Raw genomic sequence first — 22403 nt, forward strand, 5'->3', positions numbered from 1 at the left:
AACAGCTGAGTAAGGTACATGCTTTCTTGAGTAGTAGTTGCTAAAGCAACATACTCAGCTTCACAAGTCGAAAGTGCCACTGTAGGCTGTTTCTTCGACTTCCATGAGATTGCAGGTCCATGTTTGGCCATGCTGAAGCAGTACCCTGTAGTACTTCGTCTATCATCCACAGATGAAGCCCAATCAGAGTCACTGAACGCAACTAGGTTTAAATCTTCATCATTTTTCTTAAAAATTAATTCGTAGTCAATAGTCCCTTTTAGATATCTCAAAACGTGTTTGGCCGCCACTAGGTTGTCGGTGTTTGGCTTTGCCAAAGTTTGTGACAACTTGCTCACTATCCAGCTGATATCTGGTCTTGTACAAGTCATGGCATAAATCAGGCTGCCTACAATCTCACGGTACTCTTTTGGATTGTCAACATCATTTTTGTCATGTTCATTCATTTCTAGTTTTGGTTCACATGGTGTATATCTCGGTTTACACTCGGACATTCCAAACCTTTCAAGCATTTTTGTAATGTACCTTTTCTGACTCATTTTGATTTCATCACCCTCTTGTTCAAACTGAATGCCCAAGAAGAATCAGATTTTGCCTAGATCTTTCATGTTGAATCGAGATTTCATTGTCTCTTTGAACATACTGAGTAAATCACTATTGCTCGCTGCAATTAGTAGATCATCCACCCAAATGATGATAATGATCATATCATGTCCAATCTGTTTTCTATATACACAGTGATCAGATAAATTTCTCACAAAATTTTCTTGTTCCAAGTGATCATTTAGAAGTTTGTACCAGTTCCTCCCAGATTGTTTAAGACCATAGAGGGATTTCTTTAGTTTATACACCAACTTCTATCCTTCCTCTGACATCTTTTCAAAACCCTCTGGTTGCTCTAAGAAAATTTCTTCATCTATTGGTGCGTGTAAATACGCGGTTTTGACATCCATTTGGTGGACGGTAAGATTGTTTTGGACAGCAATTTGCATTATAGCCCGTACTGATGTAATGTTTGCTGTTGGAGCAAACGTCTCATGGTAGTCTATTCCTTCTGTTTGATTGTAACCCTTGGCGACGTATCTAGCTTTATAGACCTTTCCTCTTTCAGCATTTTCTTTTAAGGCATATACCCATTTCCCTCCTATTATGTTTCTGTTTTTTGGTAAAGACACCAGTTCAAATGTTTCGTTTTCTTGAAGTGATTGGATTTCTTCCTTCATTGCGTGCATCCATCTGGGAGCCTCGACTGACATCTGGGCTTCACTGTATGTTTGCGGGACTCCACATATGGCCCTGTAACAATAATCAACATTTGAGTTGATTATATCATTATCACTGATTTCTGTTAGATAGTCATCTAAGTATTTTGGAGTTCTCTTTTCCCTTCTTGGATAGCGATGGCTCATACTGTATTCAGGGCCTGAATCTGTCTTGTTTTCATTGACTACTTCTGAAGTCTCGTTATATCGTGAGGCATCTGTGCCTATCATGTCCTCGTTCTTATTTAAGTCCTGACTTTCTTTGCTAACTTCATTATGCGGTTTATCTTCCCTCTCCTCTGTACTAGACTTTCTAGTCATGCGTCCCAGGATTTCTGATTCATTCTCATTTGTCTGTGTTTGTTTTTCAACACTGTTATTTTTGATGAATTTTACCAGTCTATGTTTTGACACTTTTTCTGTTCGTGGATTATACACCAGATATGCTGGGCTGTTCCTACTGTATCCAACAAATATCCCTTTCTCACATCTGGCATCTAATTTCTTGTGATCATGCTTGTATGCATAACAGTCTGATCCAAAAACCCACATTTTGGAAAGATCAGGTTTTCTTCCTGTCATCAGGAAATATGGAGTGTTTTTAGTCCTGTCATTGTAACATCTGTTACGGATATGAGCAGCATTTTGAACAGCATAAGGCCACAGCACTTTTGGTAACCCCTTTTCTAACAACAGGCACCTCCCCATTTCAAAAAGTGTTCTCCACTGTCTTTCGGCAGTACCATTTTGGTGTGGAGAGTATGGAGATGATGTTTCATGTCTAATGCCTTTATCCCTTAAGAGTGATTGAAATGCATTGCTGGTGTATTCTGTACCATTATCTGACCTAATGCATTTGACATTGCCATATGGTGCACTGTCTGCAAAGAATTTTTCTGTTGCTAATGTTGCATCACTTTTGTTTTTGAGAAAATAAACAGACACTGCACCTGAAAAATCATCTGTGAATGAGATTGCATATTTGCAGCCATCTTGACTAGTGGGTTCAATGGGACCTGATAAGTCAGTATGTACCAACTCAAGAGGTGCACTAGCTTTTGCATCAGATTTCTTATTTCTACTGTTGATGAATTTTCCCTCTGTACATACATTGCAATCTATTTTTGTGTTGCCTGTAATTTTAGTTTAGTTTAGTTTAGTTTAGTTTATTCATTTTTTCCTTTCGGACACATTACAGTTTACATCAATCACATCACATCATTTGCAACATTGACATCCGAAAGAAGGGCTGACGGGTAGAGGCCAATGGCTTATTCGAGACCCGTCCCCATCGACCCATTACTATAACGCATCAATCATATACATTATTTAGAATAGTCATTAATTTTTATCGTTATCCATCCCATACTATCCCAAACACTGCTCGCTCAGTTCATCTTGAATGTCCGTGTGTAGATTGTGGCTAGTCCCAGTCATTTGGCACTGGTGAGTCGGTCCCCAGACGCCACCAGCAGGCCCACCCCGCCAGGCGAGCAGCCAAGGCAAGCGCAATTCTTCTCTTTCACCAGTAGGGTCTTCGCTGACCTCGGATCAGCTTTCACACATGTTGTGCTTTCCAGAAGAGTAGATCGGCTTGCATTCAGCCCATTGCTTTCAAGCAATTTCAGCACTCGATTCTGGTCAGGTAGCACCACTGGTTGCTAGCATGTTGTGGATCTGATGACTCCTGTGCGCTGCCCAGCCTCGCTCACCCAGCAGAGCGGCCCACGCCAGCTGCATTCCAGGAACCAGACCGCCAACCCCCATTTTGCGTATTGACAGCAGATTCATTGGAGCCACAATACAGCCTTATCATGTAGCCTTGACGGTTACAACAAATGTCCAAACGGAATTCGAGCCAGACAATATTTAGATTCAAACGGGAACAGCAATACATGTTATCAATGCAGGTGTATAAACAAGAGTTAGCCTTGGCAAAGTCAGCAAATAATCATATACAACTCCAGCTTTGGGTAATTAGTGATGTTGTTGTTGTGATATTGTGAATTACTGTTGTCTCTCAAGCGCTGCCAATTCCTCAGCTCCTTTCACGATTCGTGTTTTTAGTTGACCAGAGTTATCTTTAGTTTGAATAAAAATTCGGCAGTCTTTTGTCCACGTGCTTTCGATAAGTCCATTCTTTCTCATTTGTCGAGCTTTTTTGGCGATGTCAGCATTCCGTTTGGTGAGGTTTTCGTTGATGTAGACATGTTTCCCACGAAGCTTGTGACGGTCTCTCAGAAGAGCAATCTTTTTCTTTCTGTCAACAAACCTGATCAGAACTGCCGGTGGTCGTGTCCCTCCAGTTGGAAGCGAAAAGCACATCTGAATGTGCGCAGGATCAACAGTTAATCCCAAATCTCTGAGTTGATGTGTCACTTGCTGTTCCACAGTTTCGTTCCCTGAAGATTGGTCAGAATCTTCCGTGCTCGTGCTAGCCGCAGCTCTCGAAGGGCCACGGCGCGGCTTGATCTTGATACCGGTGACTATCACATCGTTGAGACGAAGATTTTGTTCCAAATCATCCACTTTTTGTTCCAAGGCAACAATGCGTCGATCTTTTTCCTGTGTCTCTTTCTTCAATTGCTGTATTTCCTGAAGAAGTGGCTCAATGCTCTTCTTCATTTCAAGTAATTCGGCAACCATTCCACTGAGTTTTTTAAGAGAAGATTTTATCTCCTCAATCTCGTCAGCTCTTTTTCCGCCAGGCATTCTGCAACAATGTAGTTAAAAATCCCAATGCAAAAATCAACAAGTAGTTAGATTCACGAGCGAGTGCAGGAGCAAGTACAGATGCGTCCTTCCTCAACAGATGCGTCCTTTCATACCATCTACCACATTTGGTAATTTCAACACATCATCCACATTACAATGTCCCAAGATCTCGTGCCATGTTTTGACATCACACGTTAGACTCACATTGTCCTTTGACTCCATGTCATTATATGACTCACCAAAATGTTTGTGGTTATTTACCGTTCTCATGTAGTATAGTCTTTCATGTTCCTCAATGTTGAAGATCGTTCCATCTTTGGTTATAAGTTCATTTTGTCCCTCTTCAAATGTCATTTTGGCTCCATCCATCGTAGCTGCTTTCACTGAGATGATGCTTTGTGGATACGTTGGTATGTATAAGGCTTTCTTCAAAGTGACGTCCAAACATCTTCCTTTCTTGTCCTGCAGTACCACCTTGGCATCTCCTCTTTTCAACGCCACATTGTTTTGTCTTTTTCCGTCGGCTAGTTCCATATAATGTTTTGCTGGGTTGAAAGTCTCATCAAATGTTGTGAATTTGTCTTCCTCATTTATAATATGTGATGTTGCTCCACAATCCACCATTAATCCATTTTTCTTAATGTTGTCTGGCAGGTATTGTTGACTGACCTTGAATACGAATGTCTTTTCCTCCTCTTGATCCTGTTGTTTTTCTGCTGCTTGTTTTGCTTCATCTTTCTGTTTGCTTTTTCTTCTGCATGTCTCATCGCTGTGTGTAGCACTTCTATGGTAGTTGCACCATTTCGTTTCTCCTTTTTGACGGCAGTCTCTCGCAAAATGTCCACGGTTTCCACATGCGTAGCAGGTCACCGACGATATGTCCACTTTCATCACATTGTCCACTTTAGGTTTGTCGTTGAACTTTTCTGTCTCCTCGTAGCTTCGTAGTTTACTTTTGAACTATGTAAACGTTAAGTCATCGCTGCTTTGTGTTGTGTGAATGCAAAAAGGCTTGTATGATTCTGGTAGACCCTTCAGAATCATAGCTATTATCAGCCCATCACTTATTACCTCCTTTGCATTTCTCAGGGAGGTTACTGCTTTTTCAGCACGAATGATATAGTCAGTTATAGTTTCTTCAGGCTCTTTCTTCAAGGAAGTTAATTCTGTATACAGGGCGATAATTCTTGGCTTACCCTGACTGGCGTAATGGCTGCGTAGTATTTCCAGAGCCCGCCTTCCGTCATCCGCCGCTTCCCTCATTACCAACGACAAGCTTGTGTCGTCGAGGAACTGAATTAGCTCCGCGTAGCATTCTGCATTCTTTTCCGGGTCTGGTGCGGCGGTAGATAGTATAATGTCCTTCAATCCAAGTAGTCTTAAATGTCCGAGGAACTTTACCTCCCAAAGTTCATAGTTGTTTTCGTTCCCGTCGAAAACTAACCGTTGCCATCTTCCTCCTCCCGCGCCATGCCTGGGCCCATAACCTGTTGAGTTTATTGCTTCCATTTCCACAGCAGGGATGGCACGCTCGGAGTTAATGAATGATGCTCATCAGACTTCAGGGATAGCGATCTTTTGGTATTTATTTTTCATTTTCATTCACACAGTGCTAGAACCAGTGTTGCCGGTATACTCAAAAAAAGTTGCTTTCTAAAGTAACTAATAGTCTAACGTTACTTTATTCTATAAAGTAGTCTGATTAAAGTTACTGTCCAGAGAATCAATGCGTTACTCCACATTTTCATGAAGAAGGCAAACTATCTCACTGTTGTAACAGTCACAAACAACTACTGCTAACTACGAAGATGAGGCAGAAGTCATTGATCACCACACTGAATTCAGCCATGGTCTGGTCATGAATGGTTTGCACATTCAAAACAAAAGTGATGATACTTTTACTACTAGTTTTATTAACCAACAGGCACACAACACAACAAAAAAAGTGTGCATTATGGACCATAAAAGTGGTTAAAAAAATAATTTATTTCCATCCTCAACTGGTCCGTGAAGCATTATGGGATGAGGTCGTCTCCGCCCTCTCGCCAGGGGGAGTGACGTCAGACAAGTTACGTTTTCAGTAGGGGTGGAACAAAAAAAACGATTCGACCGAACCATCGTTCGTCAAGGGGAGCTAAACGACCGTATCGGTTGCGAGTGAGGCTTTATGGTTTTCATAACAATAGCAAGAGTTCTGCGCCGTGCTCTACTTGTTTTGTTTACATTTCAGTAGCATCACCATTCAAGCTACTTCCGTGTTTCCGTGCTCGCGACACGGCGCGCGCGCGCGCAACGAGTGACAACATACAAATGGAGACAGTTAGCAGAAGCCGGTGCCGTACATCTCGGTATTTCCCATGGCTATCGAGTCCTCTCGGTGCACTTGTATGTCCCGGGCCGGCGTTGGTACTGCGCGCGAGCCAAAAAGAATAACTCCCGTGACGATCCAATGCATGGATTCAAACGACACAGGTATGTCCCACAGCCAACACACCAGCTAAGCTAAAAGCACACTGCAAGTATCTCATTTCTCAGTTTGTGGCTCCCTGTCAATGTCTACAACTAGCATGAGCAGCAGATAGGAGAACTGAGACGTGCCCGCGATTACGACAGCCCAAAAAACAAAAATATAAACAGTAGTGATTCTGTGGTCATCATCGTGTCTCAGATTAAAAAAACAAAAAAAGATGTCATACATTAACCAAAAATGAAAGTGATGACAAAAGAAAAAAAAATTGTTAAATACAAAAATTGTTGATTAAAAAGGGAAATGAACTTTTGGAAATATTTTTGCATATATTAAGTGGTTAAAATGTGTTTGATAGATTTATTGTTCCATAAGGTGGCTTCATATTTCTTTTGGCTGGACGGTAGGTTTATTTCATGTCTTAAATTTATGTTTCTGAAATACTTCACAATGTGCAAATATTCTGTTTAATTGTGTTGGTGTCTGTCTAAAGCAGGGGTGTCAAACTCATATTAACTCAGGGGCCGCATGGAGGAAAATATATTATTAAGTGGGCCGAATCGGTAAAATAATGGTATATAACTTAAAATCAATTGCGGCCATTTATACGCAAAATTTCGTGGACCAGCCCTAAATTATGGAGTTCAACTGTCATTATATTGTTTAAAAAAATAACACTAATGCAAATGAAACGCGGCAACATATTGCCTGTATGAGTTCTGGGCGTGTTAAATCTACCTGTTTTGCATATATATAGTTCCCAGAATGCACTGTGTGGCACAGTTAATGAAGTTATAAGGACGTTAATGGGTTAGGGTTAGCTTAACCCCCCTAACCCTAACCCTGTCATATATGTATTTGTGTTACCAGTAATTGAATTTGTGTCATATTAACCTATTTATGTTGGTCTATGATTAAAAAAAAAAAAGTTGTTTTTTTTTGTCTTTTTTTAAACAAACCATAACTTTTAAGTTGTGTGTAAAATAATGACTTCCAGGGCAATTCCGTGTACAAGTTACATTAACCATCTGAGGACTGCTTGTGAAATTACAAATTTATATATTTGCTTGTTATGGCTGGCTGATTAATTGGTCCGACGTTCCAATTTTTTTTTTTTTTTTTTTTTTTAATTTACAAAGTCGTCTCGCGGGCCGGATTAAACCCCTTTGCGGGCGTGATCCGGCCCGCGGGCCGTATGTTTGACACCCCTGGTCTAAAGGTTAAATATTTATATTTAACATTAAATTATCAACCTTTTGTTTTCCTGATCCTTATTTTGAAGAGAAAAAACAAACAAACCAAAAAACAATTATAACTGTCAATAACTACTAATAAATATTTAAACTGATACATGTGTACACACTGGAATAGCGGAACAAACAAACAATAGAGGAATTTAGGGGATTTTCATTTTCAACATGGATAGATTTTTATTTTTTGTTTTATAAAAAGTATTTACGTTACAAGAAGTCAAGAGAGACTGCCTATTTTGTTTTTCATAAAAAAAAAACTTTATTTTCATGTTAAAAATGCACTTTCAATAAAGTATTTGGAACTCCGTTTCTACTGCATTATTTTTATGTTGAGATGGTGTTATCGGCAGCTGCTGAAAGTAACTAAAAAAGTAACTTTTAATCTAACTTAGTTACTTTTAAAATCAAGTAATCAGTAACGCAATTTAGTTACTTTTAAAACCAAGTAATCAGTAAAGTAACTAAGTTACTTTTTCAAGGTAACTGTGGCAACACTGGCTAGAACAATACACCTGCAGCCGTGGCGCACAATCAAACTTCCGCTGTCGCTTCTCTGCTAAACGTAGTGTCCGCACGTACATGACGAATGTCACGACAGTGACGCAATATTCAAACACTGCAGTACATAACCAATACAAAATAAATGTACAACAATCTAACATTCAAGCATATACATGTATTCAACACAACACAATTTAATAGAATGAGAGCACATAACATAACATTAACAACAGCTCAAACTTTGTTTCAGATGGTGGATGAGATGCTTATGGAGTGAGTAAGAGTCGAATGAAACTGCTACACAGGCGACATGTTTGGAAGATGATTTGGGTGATGTATCTGGTGTTTGCATCCAAAATGTGAGTAAATTTATTGTACAATATACATGATTGATAACACACCAATTTATGGAAAAACAAATTACTCATCCAACCTAGTGTTCAAATTTGTCATGTACATGTAATTTACAAATGTATTGTGCATTTTTCAAAGAATAAAATGGCTGTATAGGTGTAAATATTACCTGGATTCATGACAAATCAACTGAAATATTGCAAGCCTTGTATTGTTTTAATATTGCTGATTATGGTTTACAGCTCAAATATCCTATCTCAAAATATTAGAATATTTCCTCAGACCAAGTAAAAAAAAAAAAAAAAAAAAGCCATAATATTCTAATTTTCCAAGACGGTCTTGTATTGTGCGCAAAGTCCTGGGGCAGCCAACATTTCATATGTATTTTTTATTTGAAATATCAACATCCACAATTAGAATTCAATCTAATCACAACATAGTGGGAAGAAATAGAAATGAAAGTTAATTCTAATTATTTTGCATATATGCACAACATGATTAAATAATTCAATGGGTATATTATTATGTACAGAATACAGAATATGTGGAGGATCTTAAGAAGATTGTGGAGACCATCTGTCAGGGAGCCAATCTGGATGAGGACACACTCCTTGAAGAGCTGGCGCTGGACCAGGAAATGCAGAACGAACGCCGACCACTGTGTGCAGACTTTCAGAAGCCAGACAAGGCAGAGGCTGTGCGGTCATACAATTCGCACTTTACAACCGTTAACTTTTTCAGTGGAGTAGCAGCTGAGTTTTAGACATGACAATTTCAGACTCGCTGCCTTTCGATATGTATGTATATATATATATATATTTTTTTAGTGGGAGATGAATCACTGGATAGTTTGACTGACGACTCGCAAGATGCAATCTGTACATTTGTAAAATAAAATTGTAAATTTATATGCATAGCTGATTGTTCTCTATTTGTTCATTTATACTTTGGATGAAAAGAAAAAGGCATGTATTTCTTTTGTATAATTGCATTTCTTTATATCATATTTCGTGGTATCCTTTGTAGTCATTCGATGGAAATGTTCTCCTTTTTACTGACACTACACAAGAAGGAATCGGTAAGCGGTCTGCAAGACTTCCACACTGACGCAGACCGCTTTAAACGTCCAGTGATGGGTGATGCACTGGTTCTGCTGCGCTCCGGACTGACAGCAAACGCTCTCCTTCACTGTTGACATTGATACACAGTTACCACAGGAACACCTGCAAAGCACAAGCAACTTTTTTTCTTTTTTTTTCCCCCAGCCATTTATAACATTTACAAAGAATGTGTTCATTATTTGAGAATTACTTGGATTATATATTTCAAGCACTTTAGGAGAAAAAAGTGTCATGCATCTGACTGGTATGAGGTCAATCTAATTTCCAAAATGCATGTTGTAAACTTTTTCCATTGTGAATTGAGTCTCACAGTGGTTTGCATGTGCCAATGTAAAAGGGGCAGTGGTGGCTTAACTTCTTACAACAGCGAGTAAGCAGAATTTAGTTTATGGTTTGCATTTTAAGTTGGATAAGTTCTATTTTGCTACTACCAATATAAATTAGCTTTTTACTATAACAAGTAAAGCATAATAATTTGAGTGTATTGGACTAAACCAAGCTACATTTTGGCCACAAAGCGTTTGCTATTTCGCCCATACAAAAATATAAACAGCATTGTTAGTCCATAATTTCCTTTTAAAATGTAGAGTAAGATTTACCATTCTGTGTTCTGGAGCCTGCCGATGTCGTCCTCTACCTCGGCAGTTTGAAACTGGTCACAGCCACCTTCATTGTAACGCAGACGACCGGACACAGTTGCACCAGCACCTTCATCAAGAAAAGGCTCAAACCGATACAGCTGGATACATTCCTGGGCTGAAATATCTTCGTCTGAAGACTGCTTGTAGTCGGGAACGTCAAATTCCAACTCTACACTTGTAGTTCTCCATATCCTCGTTTTGTTTTCGCCAACTTCCGTACTCCCGCTGACGTCACAAGTGTCCAGGCTCGGAAAAAGGAGTGAGCTGCCATGTTTTGGAAATTCACGAAGATATCTCGTTTTTACAAGCACTTGTCATTGCGTTTTTAACACAGTAATCATTAAAATCATATTATTTGTACTTGTCTTTTTTTTTTTTTTTTTTTTTTAATACTTTTAGGGTGACTTTTTTTCGTGTCCCATGCATTTTAAAAATCAGTCAGTGAAACTGCCCAACAACCGTGAATTAGTTGCGCAGAGAGCAGAAAGTCTCAAAAAGAAAATGCGGAAAAACGAAGACTTTCACAAAGAATACACATTTATGACAGACCTCATAGACAAAAAGTATGCAGTACCTGTGCCAAATGGACAGCTGGAACGAGAAGATGGGAGATTATGGTATATACCTCACCACGGGGTGTACCATCCACAGAAAGGAAAACTGTGAGTTGTTTTCGACTGTGCTGTTTCATTTCAGGGCAAGTCATTGAACAAAGAACTGTTACAAGGTCCTGATTTGACAAATTCTTTAAAAGGAGTTCTAACTCGCTTCATACTCGACCACATTGCTTTAATGTCTGATATTGAGGCAATGTACCACCAAGTGACGGTTCCGCCAGAAGACACAGACATGCTGCGATTCCTCTCATGGCCTGAAGAAAATTTGGATGAACCATTGCAGGAGTTCAAAATGACATGTGCATTTGTTCGGTGCAACATCTTCACCGAGTTGTGCCAACTTTGCTTTAAAGAAAACAGCTGAGGATGCCACTCACAAGGTGTCGCAGACGGCTATTGATGCAGTGCAAAACAACTTTTATGTAGACGATTGTCTGTTGTCTGTTTTAAGCTAAAAATGAAGCTTGCACTATGGTGAAGGAGTTAATGGAACTGTGTGCAAGTGGAGGATTTCATCTTACAAAATGGAACAGTAACAGCCGAGTTGTTTTTGCCACCATTACAGAAAGTGAAAGCGCGTCAGAGGTTAAGGCGTTAGATCTTTGTCATGATGAACTTACCGATGAAAGAGTCTTGGGAGTAAATTTGTGTATTTAAACAGACTCTTTCAAGTCAAAATTAGTGACAAATCGATGACACAAACCAGACGATGAATTCTGTCATTTGTGAGTTCAATTTATGACCCCTTGGGATTTCTATCCCCAACCATTCTTCAAAAATGATTTTGCAGGGGCTGTGTGGAAGGAAATTATCATGGGATGAGGACATTCCAGAGGACCTGATCAAGAAATCACAACAGTGGCTGTCAGAATTGACAGGACTACAAGGATTCAAAGTGGACATATGTTTTAAACCTGTTGGATTTGGAAACATCACATCTGCCCAACTGCATCATTTCTCAGATGCGAGTGAGACAGGCTACGGTGTGGTTACGTACCTGCGTGTCACAAATGAGAGAGGTGAAGCCGATTGCTAATTTGTGATAGGGAAGTCACGAGTATCACCTTTGAAACAAACGACCATTCCTAGATTAGAGCTTACAGCGGCTGCTGTAGCTTTGAAAATGGACGAAATGATGAGAAGCGAGCTGAAAATGCCGTTGAAAGAATCCATATTTTGGTCAGACAGTACTACAGTATTGAGATACATAGCAAATGACTAGATTTAAGACTTTTGTTGCAAATCGAGTATCACTCATCAGAGATGATTCCAAAGTTAGTCAGTGGGGGTATGTAAACTCAGTGAAGAACCCAGCTCACTATGCGTCAAGAGGAATGAAACCAAGCGAATTCATCTCCAACAAATCTTGGATTCAAGGACCGGATTTCCTCAGACAGGACGCAGAATGTTGGCCAGTGTCACCAATAATGTCAGTGGACATTCATAATGACGCAGAAGTGAAGGTCATGACAATTAATGTTAATGCGGTGTAAGATGATCCAGTAAATCAACTTATTTGTCATTACTCAGATTGGCACAAACTGAAAGAGGCTATTGCATGGATGTTGAAATTCAAATGAACAGTTACAGAATTGGAAAATGCAGAGATGGAAATTGTCAAATTTTGTCAAAATCAAAGTTACAGAGAAGAGATTGTAGCTTTACAGAAGGGTCAAAAGGTCAAACGAACAAGTCACATTATGAAACTAGATCCAGTGGTGGATGAATGTGTCTTAAGGGTTGGTGGAAGATAAGATAAATCTGCTTTACCATCCAATATGAAACACCCTGTAATACTCCATCAAGACCACTATTTGTCTTCGCTGATTCTCAGACATATTCACATGAAAACAGGTCATAGTGGTAGGAACTTGATGTTATCTAAATTGAAAGATAAATATTGGGTTCCAAAAGCTGATGCAGCTCTAAGGAAAATCTTGTCGAAATGTGTGAGCTGTAAAAGGTTTTCAGTTAAACCTGGTGAACAAAAAATGGCAAGCCTGCCACAAGACAGACTTGTAACAGCCAATCCCCCTTTCACGAACGTAGGGATAGACTATTTTGGACCTTTTGAGGTTAAATGTGGCAGAAGTTATGTGAAAAGGTATGGTGTCTTGTTCACAAGCCTTACGACAAGTCGCTCACTCACATGAAACGGATTCATGCATTAACGCATTCAGAAGGTTTGTGGCCAGGAGAGGTCAGGTTTCTGTTATGAGATCAGATAACGGTCCAAACCTAGTAGGCGCACAAAAAGAAATGCAAGAAGCAATCAAAAATTGGAATAAGTCAAAAATTGCTGAGTCACTTTTGCAAAAAGGTGTTACATTAATATTCAATCCACCGTCAGGGTCTCATTTCGGTGGGATTTGGGAAAGACAGATCCGTTCTGTTAGAAGAATTCTTGTCCAGTTATTGGGACAACAAATGCTTGACGATGAACGTCTTCACACTTTGTTTTGTGAAGTGGAGTCTATTATTAACGATAGACCAATCACGAGAGTTTTGAACGATCCAAACAATATCGAAACATTAACTCCAAATCATTTGATGAAAAGACAACCTGTGTTGCCACCTGATTTATTTCGAAAGGAAGATTTGTACTCAAAAGGACGATGGCGCCAGGTGCAATATCTGTCAGATATTTTTTGGAAGCGTTGGACCAAAGAATATCTCCAAGTTTTGCAAAAGAGACAAAAGTGGTTCAATGTAAAGGGAAACCTACAACCTGGTGACGTTGTTCTTATGTTGTTCTGGTGACAGTGCAGCTAGAGGTTCATGGTTAATGGGAAAGGTTGAAAACACAATTTGTGATTCAAGTGGTCATGTGAGAAGAGTCTCAGTTAAAACTAAGAGTAGTGTTTTGGAAAGCCAGCAGACAAATTGTGTCTTTTGCTTGTATGTTTTTGTTTGAATACACAAAGATGATGTGTATATAGTTAACATGGTGTGAGTTACAGACAAGTTTAAAATGTCGCATTTTGTAATTTTGGTCATTGTTATGCCTTAGCAGTAACAATTAGGGGCCGGAATGTAAGCACCATTTAAGTTGATTTAAAGTGAATGCCATTTGAGTTTATATATTTATATTTTTGGCAATATATTTTATTTAAATATTTGAATAATTTCTAAGTTGATTTTTTTTATGAAAGACGAATGACATTTTTTGTGTATATTTTTTGTATTGAATTACTTATAGAATGTTGCGATAGGGGGCGCAAGTTCATTGTTGTTATTGTATACGAAGAAGAAGTGTGATTCTGTACATTGTTGAAGAAGGAAATAAAAGATGGCTGTGGTGCAACACGGTCTTTTTTACCGTGCTCTTGTCACGCGTAAAGACAAGTCTCTGTGTCAGCCATTAATCGAAGAGGTGAAGGAACCAAATGAAAGAACGAACAATTCGCCTCTACAGTTATGGCTTTGTTTTATTTTGAATTGTATGAAGCATCCGGTGTGGTCACGTGCGTCCAAGATGGCCGCGCCCTGTGAGTGACTCAGTGACAGTTGCTGTGGGAGCTGGTCGAAGTGTCAGTCGAGGTGGTGCATGTCGCAGTTAATATCTTCCAAAAGAAAGCTCGTCTGTTCCTCAGTTTGGCTGACATGAGCAAGGGCGAATTAATCATGTGAGTAGTCCGGTTCGTATTGTTCTGTTAATGCCATGCTAGCCTTTAGCTGACAGTGGTTATGAAAACAAGGATTTGCTGTCACTGTTATGAAAGCATGGTTTGTTTTCAGCATGATCACATTTAATAAACCTGTCAAAATCGATAACAATCCGTTGGAGGCACTATTTATTGTTGTGGTTTATAGTTTTAAATGTGTATTTAACATTGTAGTACGTGTAGTTATTCATTGGGACTGAAAAACGGCGCTATTGTCTTAAACATTCCATCTTTCTAATTCATTCAAATAAGAGGAAAACAAGGCATGGTTCCCCACTAATAATACTATAATTATAGTATATTCCTTGTTGTTTATGAACAGATCAGAACTTACCTCATTAAATTTTAAATCCAAATTGAAGCCACTTGAGACAGCCTCCTTCACCTAACTCTCTTAGGTAATTTGTACGTTATTTTAAATTATGTTGAAACTGTAACTTTTTGCTGCCACTTGGCGAGGATTCCCTTGGAAAAAGAGTATTTTAACTTCTATGGGACATTTCTAGTTAAAATAAATGTTAATCATAGTAAGTGGCACACTGCTATGTTTTATTTAGTGGATGGACTCTAGTATGTAGGAGGGATGCAATACATTCCAATACTTTTATTCAACTGTCTCAATGGTGCTGCAAAGTGATAAGGCGAGCACAAGTCTTATCTGTCTTATCTGTCCTCGCCACCACTGGGGAGTGGGACATATCTAGTAGAACAGAACTTGAAACATATTAGCTAATTTTGTAACTTCAATATTCTGATGTTCCCTCCAGCCCTGAAGACTTTCCCCAACTCCAGAATGACACATTCCTGCGAGCGGCTCGAGGTGAACAAACCGAGCATGTCCCTGTCTGGTGTATGAGACAGGCTGGAAGATACCTACCTGGTACTGGGAGCACTTTTCTAGTCTATTTAACTGTGCAGCAGCCATTGTAATTTACGAGCATTTTGGCACATTTGCAGAGTTCCGTGAGTTCAGGGCAGGTAAGGACTTTTTTGAAACATGCCGTTCGCCAGATGCCTGCTGTGAGCTCACATTGCAGGTATGACTTTGCTCTCTGCTTTATCGTGAGTTATTTCTTTTCTTATCTCTTAACTTTTCAACTTTCACTCCTGCTTTCTGCGTTGTTTTCTTAACCTTCAATCTCCTGATTTGGTGCAAAGTATTTGATACATAAACACACTTTTAATGGATACAAATTATGTATTGTTTCAATTTAAAACATTTCCCAAATATTTTAACATTTTGCTGTCATGACTTTGTTTAAAAAAATAAAAAATAAAATTGTCAAGAATTAGAGCATCCTTTACACAACTTATTTATTAACTTTCTGAAATTAGCCCCTTTGAGCAGACTGTGAGTGACTGTCAACCCTGCCCCAAACAACTGCTGGGCCAATGGCAGGGAAGCACCTTCCCTTTGTGGAGGGGGAGCCTAGTTACCAAATGCCCCCACATAAATTAATTTATTTTAATTAATGACGTAAGTAGAATTGTATGAATAGGTCTTAATTTTACTGAACTACTTTTGTTTAACTTTTTTTCTTTGGTCCTGATTTGAATTAATAATGCAAAGAGTCCTGCAATTGGCTGGCAACCAGTCCAGGGTGTACCCCGCCTACTGCCCAAAGCCAGCTGAGATAGGCTCCAGCACCCCCCGCGACCCTTGTGAGGAGTAAGCGGTCAAGAAAATGGATGGATGGATGCAAAGAGTCACTTTTCCAGACTTAAAATGTATCGTTATTGTTATTGGTATTGTTATCATTTAGGTTCAACTGTTTGTATTTTTCTTTCTTTTAGCCTCTGAGGCGATTTCCATTTGATGCTGCCATCATTTTTTCTGACATCCTCGTTGTGCCACAGGTACGCTTAACCACATTGGCTAGAAATTCAACACATGAAAGAGACAAATAATCAATTCTGCAATATGATGAGTGTACCATTAGTTAAGAAAAATCAATCATACATATAAGGGATTTTGGATGTAGCTAAGGCGTTGGTCTCCTGCAAAAGCTTTTACCTCCAAAAGAAAGGGAATGAAAATAGTTTGATATTCTCCAGAGTGGCGTCATCTTACCGCCGTACTGCGCAGTGTGTTTTGAATTCACAAATGCACTGTGCGAAGTGCGAACATACGTTTGCATAGTAATCATAGAGCAACGTAAAAAGGCAGCGTAGCGATCTGTGTGTTTGCGTAAAGGTCCTTTATAGTTAAAACAGACAACGTATGCACGAACACGCATTGCTACGCGGAAAGGGCTGGTAAAAGCACCGTAGCCGTGTGCCCTTCAGCAGGAGAATTTTTCAGCAATTGTGCTTGCAAGCCAGAAGAAGTAATGAGTCATTTTTAATTGAGCTATGAAATTCACCAAATGTTGTCACTTTCGAACCCACATAGGTCGTGTAGACTATCAGAAATTGAATAATTATAATTAAAATAAATAGAAGAAGCCAAATGGTTTTATTTCAGCTTTGGGCAGGCGGTGCCTACCTTGCGTGCCTTGACTGCATGTCACTGATAAAAATTCCACTCTCCCCCTCAAAAAATAAAATACAGTGACATAAATTTAAAGTAAGACATTTCTATCCCAATACTGTATAGCAAATTACCTTAAAAGTTCATGAAATTCATAGCAATTTGCAATTATTTCTTATATTTTTGAATTTCTAGTTCCTGATCATAAAATGGCTACAAGACAGTCGTGTGTACGGATACCTTGAAATAAGGTTGGGTATTGGCCCTATACTTTTACATGGTATCGGCACTCGCTCATCCCTAATACATACACAAGCATGTCATGTGCATTCCAGCAATTAATTTATATAATTGTAAACATGTGTGAAATTACTATGATACTTTTAGTACTCTACTGTATTTGCTGTTATGTTTCCAAGTTGTAATGTTTAATCAGGTGACTTGTCTCTTTTGCTGCCCTCTAGTGGCTGTGAGCCGTCATACAGTCATGTCATTTCATGGACACAGGCAGATACAAACCTAGTTGGTAGAATTCTTAGTTGCTAAAATATTCCATTAGCTATCTATTACGTAGCTAGCTTCTTGTCATTCTGAAGAGAATCAATATGGGATTTCTCTAAAATGGATGGTTTTAAGCTTGCAGATTGCACAGCTTCATTTGTCTTCATTCTAGGCCAGCACGATATACCGTTTGAACATCGCGATTGCGATGTGCGCAACTGCGCATGCGCGATAGTCACATTGCGGGACGTGCAATGTTTTTATTTATTCATTTATTTATTTATTTACTTTTGAACACGCAAACTTTTGTTTTGCTTCATAAAAGCAGCAAGCTACTCCATTATGGAGTTAGAATCATACCAAAACCCCGTAAACACAAAAAACGTGATCTACGTACACAAAACGTGTGCTCTACGTACACAAAGAAGCATATCTTCAATTACAACAACAACAAAATGTTTTGCCTACGTAAAAAGCAATTCTACATTTACGGATACAACTCACGTGACTTTTGGCAGTCATATTCTGCCAAGCAGTTTTACGTGCCGAAAACCCACGATCCCCACGCGCAAAGCCAGTAAACTTTACAGCAGGGGGCGCTGTTGAATCAGTGCCGTATTGAGAGAGCGTTTGGCCAACTCGTTGAATAACTACTACGCTGTGATTGGTCAACTGCTGGTCACATGACATATGTTAATGATGATGATGATGATGATGATAATAATATTTATTATTATTATTATTATTATAGTTAAAATGTTTCATTTATGGTCCAAACAAATCTCATTCATTTAAGGTAAGACTTAGCACCTAAAAGGTAACTTGTTCTTAGACGATTTCATTCATTCATTCATTTCATTCTATTATAAAAAGACTTGAGTACAGTACAGTAATATTTTTTTTGTGTGTGTTTGTCACATAACTAACACAAAAATTTGATTTGGAAAAAAATAAAATAAAATAAATACCCCCCATTCTTTACAATGGAGACCAAATGCAATGCACATTTGATGTTGTATGAATATATATATATATCGTGCAGCCCTACTTCATTCCCTTCAACTCTTCAGGCAATGGGTATGGATGTCCAGATGGTGCCAGGCAAAGGTCCCACATTCCCAGAGCCGCTGAAGGAGCCCGAAGACCTGCAGCGTCTGCGTATGAAAGTGGACGTAGCCAAAGAACTGGGTTACGTTTTCCAAGCCATCACACTGACCAGACACAAGATCGAAGGCAAAGTGCCCCTGATCGGATTCACCGGAGCGCCAGTGAGGTTACGACAGCAATCTGCAAGTGTTGAGTTCTCGCCATTGCTGCCCTTAACCCATTTGCATTCCCTTAACAGTGGACGCTCATGTCTTATATGATCGAAGGCGGCGGTTCCAACACGCACTCCAAGGCGAAGCGTTGGCTTTTTCGACATCCTGAGGCCAGCCACATGCTGCTGAAGATGCTCACCGACGTGATAGTTGAGTACCTGCTGGGCCAGGTGGCAGCCGGAGCACAGGTCAGACTTGATCTACAGATGCAGTAGGACGATGGTCATTAGAGAATAGAAAATCATCCTGAAATCGAATTTGTATGCCACAGAATTTAACTCCAGTTCTCGTTGTCCAGGCTCTGCAGGTGTTTGAGTCCCACGCTGGTATCTTAGGGCCGGCGGAGTTTCAAGCATTCTCTCTACCTTACCTTCACGATATTGCTCGCCGCGTTAAAGAGAAACTCAAGGAAGCACGGCAGGAAGTTCCCATGGTGAGAGAACTCACAAATACATCAAGACCTTTAGCTGATAAGCAACTAATTATGTTTATTCAATTCAAATATTTTCAGCCTTTATATTCAGTACTGTAATGTATAATTCTCTCTTTTCTTTTGTTTTAATTATCTATTATTGGTTGCATTGCTTTGTTTCTGTTATTTCCCAAGAGGCTTCATTAAGAATTCTCCATGCTGTCATTGTTATGCTTTGTGGCCAATAGATGGCAGCATTTTACCAACAACAAGTTCTCCAAATTGTTCAGTATTAACTTTGTGTGTGCGTGTGCGTGTATGTGTGTGAGAGCAGATTGTTTTTGCAAAGGATGCTCATTATGCGCTGGAAGCTCTTTCTCAGTCTCATTACGAAGTGGTCGGGCTTGACTGGTCCATTGACCCACGCTCAGCAAGGTAACACACACGCACACAAGTAACTATTTAACCAGCATGCTGTGTTTGATGAGCAGTGCAGGAATCTCAGGATGTGATGTTTGATGACAAACTTGCGGAACTTACAATTGTAATGGTTAACTTGTTTACGAGTAAGAAGCGCATAGCTCATCTGTTAGGACTTGGGCCTTGGAACGCAGGGTCATGGTACCAATCCTACCGCAGACACAAAAAAAAAAAAAAGGTACTTGTCGATGTTGTTGGGACTTTCTGCTTCCAGATTACTGTTGAAGTGACCTTGACTAAGGCACCATTTACCCCACCCCACTTCCCCCAATACATGTTGGAATGTCCACATACAGTGGAACTACTCAAGTGTAACTCGGTCATGTTGACCAAAAAAAATGGTCAATACAAGAATTTCCGCCTCAAATTTTATGGCATTACTGCAAAACGGAGCTGACGGAACTTGGAGGTAGGATAATCGATTCGAAAAAGATTTATTTGTGACAGCCCTACAGCTGGGCAACTGTTTTTGTTATCATGATGACAAGGGGTAGTTCAGTCCATTTTCCATATTTCCCCTTTCAAAAGTTTGATTTGTAAGAGGTTGAATTCTTTGAAACGTGCGATGTATTTGCATTTGAATGAGTGTATGTGTTGTCTCATTTCAGGGAGCGGACAGGAGGAAAGGTTAGCCTTCAGGGAAACATGGACCCATGTGCGCTTTATGCTCCCAAGGTAACAAACAATCCTGCCTTTGGAGCTTATATGCGCTTACTTCTTTTGTGTATGTGTGTAAATTATTCATGAAACGACAAATACAATCAAAGTTATTTCAAAATTCAGCTGCACTTATTTTTCTTCATTTCCATCTTTTGATGCTATTTTCTGCCCACCACAAACATCCTTTATCCTCTATTATCACTTAAACCCGCAGCATGTCCAAAACAGTTCATGCTTGACCCAGTTACTAGTAAAGGAAATGAACAATATCCTATTTGAACCTTTGATATCTCATTTTTTCTGTTTTCTCCTTACTTTCCCCCTCTTTTCAGGAACGTATTTCAGACATCGTGAAGAACATGCTGGAAGGTTTTGGCACCAGAGGCTATATTGCCAATCTGGGCCACGGTCTTTATCCCGACATGGACCCAGAGAATGTGGGTGCCTTCGTGGAGGCTGTACATCAACACTCAAAACAGATGGTCAAGCAAATGTGATCACAAATGTCAAATGTTGGATTGGTTTTATTTTGTAAGAAACTGAAATAAATACACAGGAAAATGAAAAGAGTGACAATATTTCAATTTATCATTGACTGTATTGGGGTGTTTACAGGAGTCATTAAAAAAAAATACTACAGAAAATGTACATTAAGTCAACATCACCCGACCCAATGTCGCTTATGAGTATCAACAAATGGCTTTCTAACACAAGATTTTCTATTAATCTCCAATGTATCAATCTGGTGGGAGTGGATTATGTGTTTGGATTTCGAATGGGATGACCCCATTCCCGCAAGTACGTCGTGTCGACGGCAAACACGTTCATGTCGAAAGACATGACATCGGTATTAATGGCGCAATGGTACTCTTCCAAGTACCCTCAAGAGCTCAAAAATACAAGTGGAGATAAAGCTTTAAGCTGTAACAGGTTCAATCAAAGCGCATCATCTTAAAAGCAGCTTTGGTGAAAAATGCAAGGTTGGCCAAATAGTTGCAGCAGGGGAATTGTCACTATGGAATCACTTTTTATGGGGGTGGGCGAACAGATCCAGCTTCAATTTGATTTATTTTGTTACTGCACAGGAATGCGTGTTTACGTTTGAAATGTATTTGTTGGCTTGCCAATCCACTCTGACACACACGGGGATACGGTATATTATGCACGCTTTTGAAGTTTATTTTCTCTCTGCGGCTTACTCATTGGACAGAGAGAGACCAGGATTCATTTATTTTCATGGTGTGAAGCGACAACATCAACAGTGATTTTATTTGGTCTGTATAATGAAATTGTGTGTGAGGATGTCAGAGAAATGTGTCCCATTAATTCCCACAGAATGTGCGCCACTATTTCTTACAGCAATTCTCTTAATTTATTCCCATTTCATCAGAAAATGCCATTTGATGGCACGGTGACGTTCCAATTAAATTGGAGTCTCGCTGCGTCATACAAGGCAAACATGACAGACAGTCTTTCTTACTTCATTTATTTCCATACATAATCCTACAAGTTATTAGGGATGTAACGATAACCAAGTATCACGATACGATACTATCACAATATGAAGCTCACGATACGATAATTACCACAATATTTTGGGGCGTTGGTGATATTTAAAAAAAAAAAAAGGTCACAATATTGTAAAAAACAAAACAAAAAGAGCTCATACTAAAAAAAAGCACAATAGTTTGGTTTTGTAAAAAAAACAGCAATACATATAAACTACCTCCAATCTCTAATAACACTTAATATTGAGGCAGTTGCTCGCTAATGCAAGCCCACATTGAGTTCCTCATATTGACTTGCTTCACAAGCATATTACAATCCCATTCATCTTACAATTAGTGTAGATTTTAAACATAGAAGGGCCAAAACATCCCTAATGAAAATTAAACTACACTAAAAAAAAATAGCCACCAGAGGGTGCTATAACTGCACAAATGGAAATCAACCTGACTTTTTTTT

The 22403-nt window shown here is 39.3% G+C and overlaps 1 protein-coding gene and 1 long non-coding RNA gene across 2 annotated transcripts; both read left to right on the forward strand.

Moving 5' to 3' along the window:
* Positions 1-5947: 5947 nt before the first annotated feature.
* On the forward strand, positions 5948-9378 carry LOC144030608 (uncharacterized). The gene is made up of 3 exons (XR_013287308.1): positions 5948-6449; positions 8449-8557; positions 9085-9378. It is a non-coding gene; the product is annotated as an uncharacterized LOC144030608 (long non-coding RNA).
* Positions 9379-14362: 4984 nt separating this feature from the next.
* On the forward strand, positions 14363-21005 carry urod (uroporphyrinogen decarboxylase). Its single transcript, XM_077537302.1, has 10 exons — positions 14363-14557; positions 15364-15476; positions 15554-15633; positions 16391-16453; positions 18638-18835; positions 18913-19074; positions 19185-19319; positions 19633-19733; positions 20387-20453; positions 20771-21005. Exons 1-10 carry the CDS (start codon positions 14535-14537, stop codon positions 20933-20935), a joined length of 1107 nt encoding a protein of 368 aa, XP_077393428.1. The 5' UTR covers positions 14363-14534; the 3' UTR covers positions 20936-21005.
* The last annotated feature ends 1398 nt before the right edge of the window (positions 21006-22403 follow it).

Source organism: Festucalex cinctus, chromosome 1, assembly GCF_051991245.1.
Source record: "Festucalex cinctus isolate MCC-2025b chromosome 1, RoL_Fcin_1.0, whole genome shotgun sequence".
Classification (NCBI taxonomy): domain Eukaryota; kingdom Metazoa; phylum Chordata; class Actinopteri; order Syngnathiformes; family Syngnathidae; genus Festucalex; species Festucalex cinctus.

Coding starts and splice junctions, on each gene's coding strand:
- urod (XM_077537302.1), top strand. CDS start 14,535: ATGAGCAAGGGCGAATTAATCAT. Junction 15,634..16,390: donor GCTGTGAGCTCACATTGCAG/GTATGACTTTGC, acceptor TCTTTCTTTTAG/CCTCTGAGGCGATTTCCATT. Junction 19,734..20,386: donor ATTGACCCACGCTCAGCAAG/GTAACACACACG, acceptor GTCTCATTTCAG/GGAGCGGACAGGAGGAAAGG.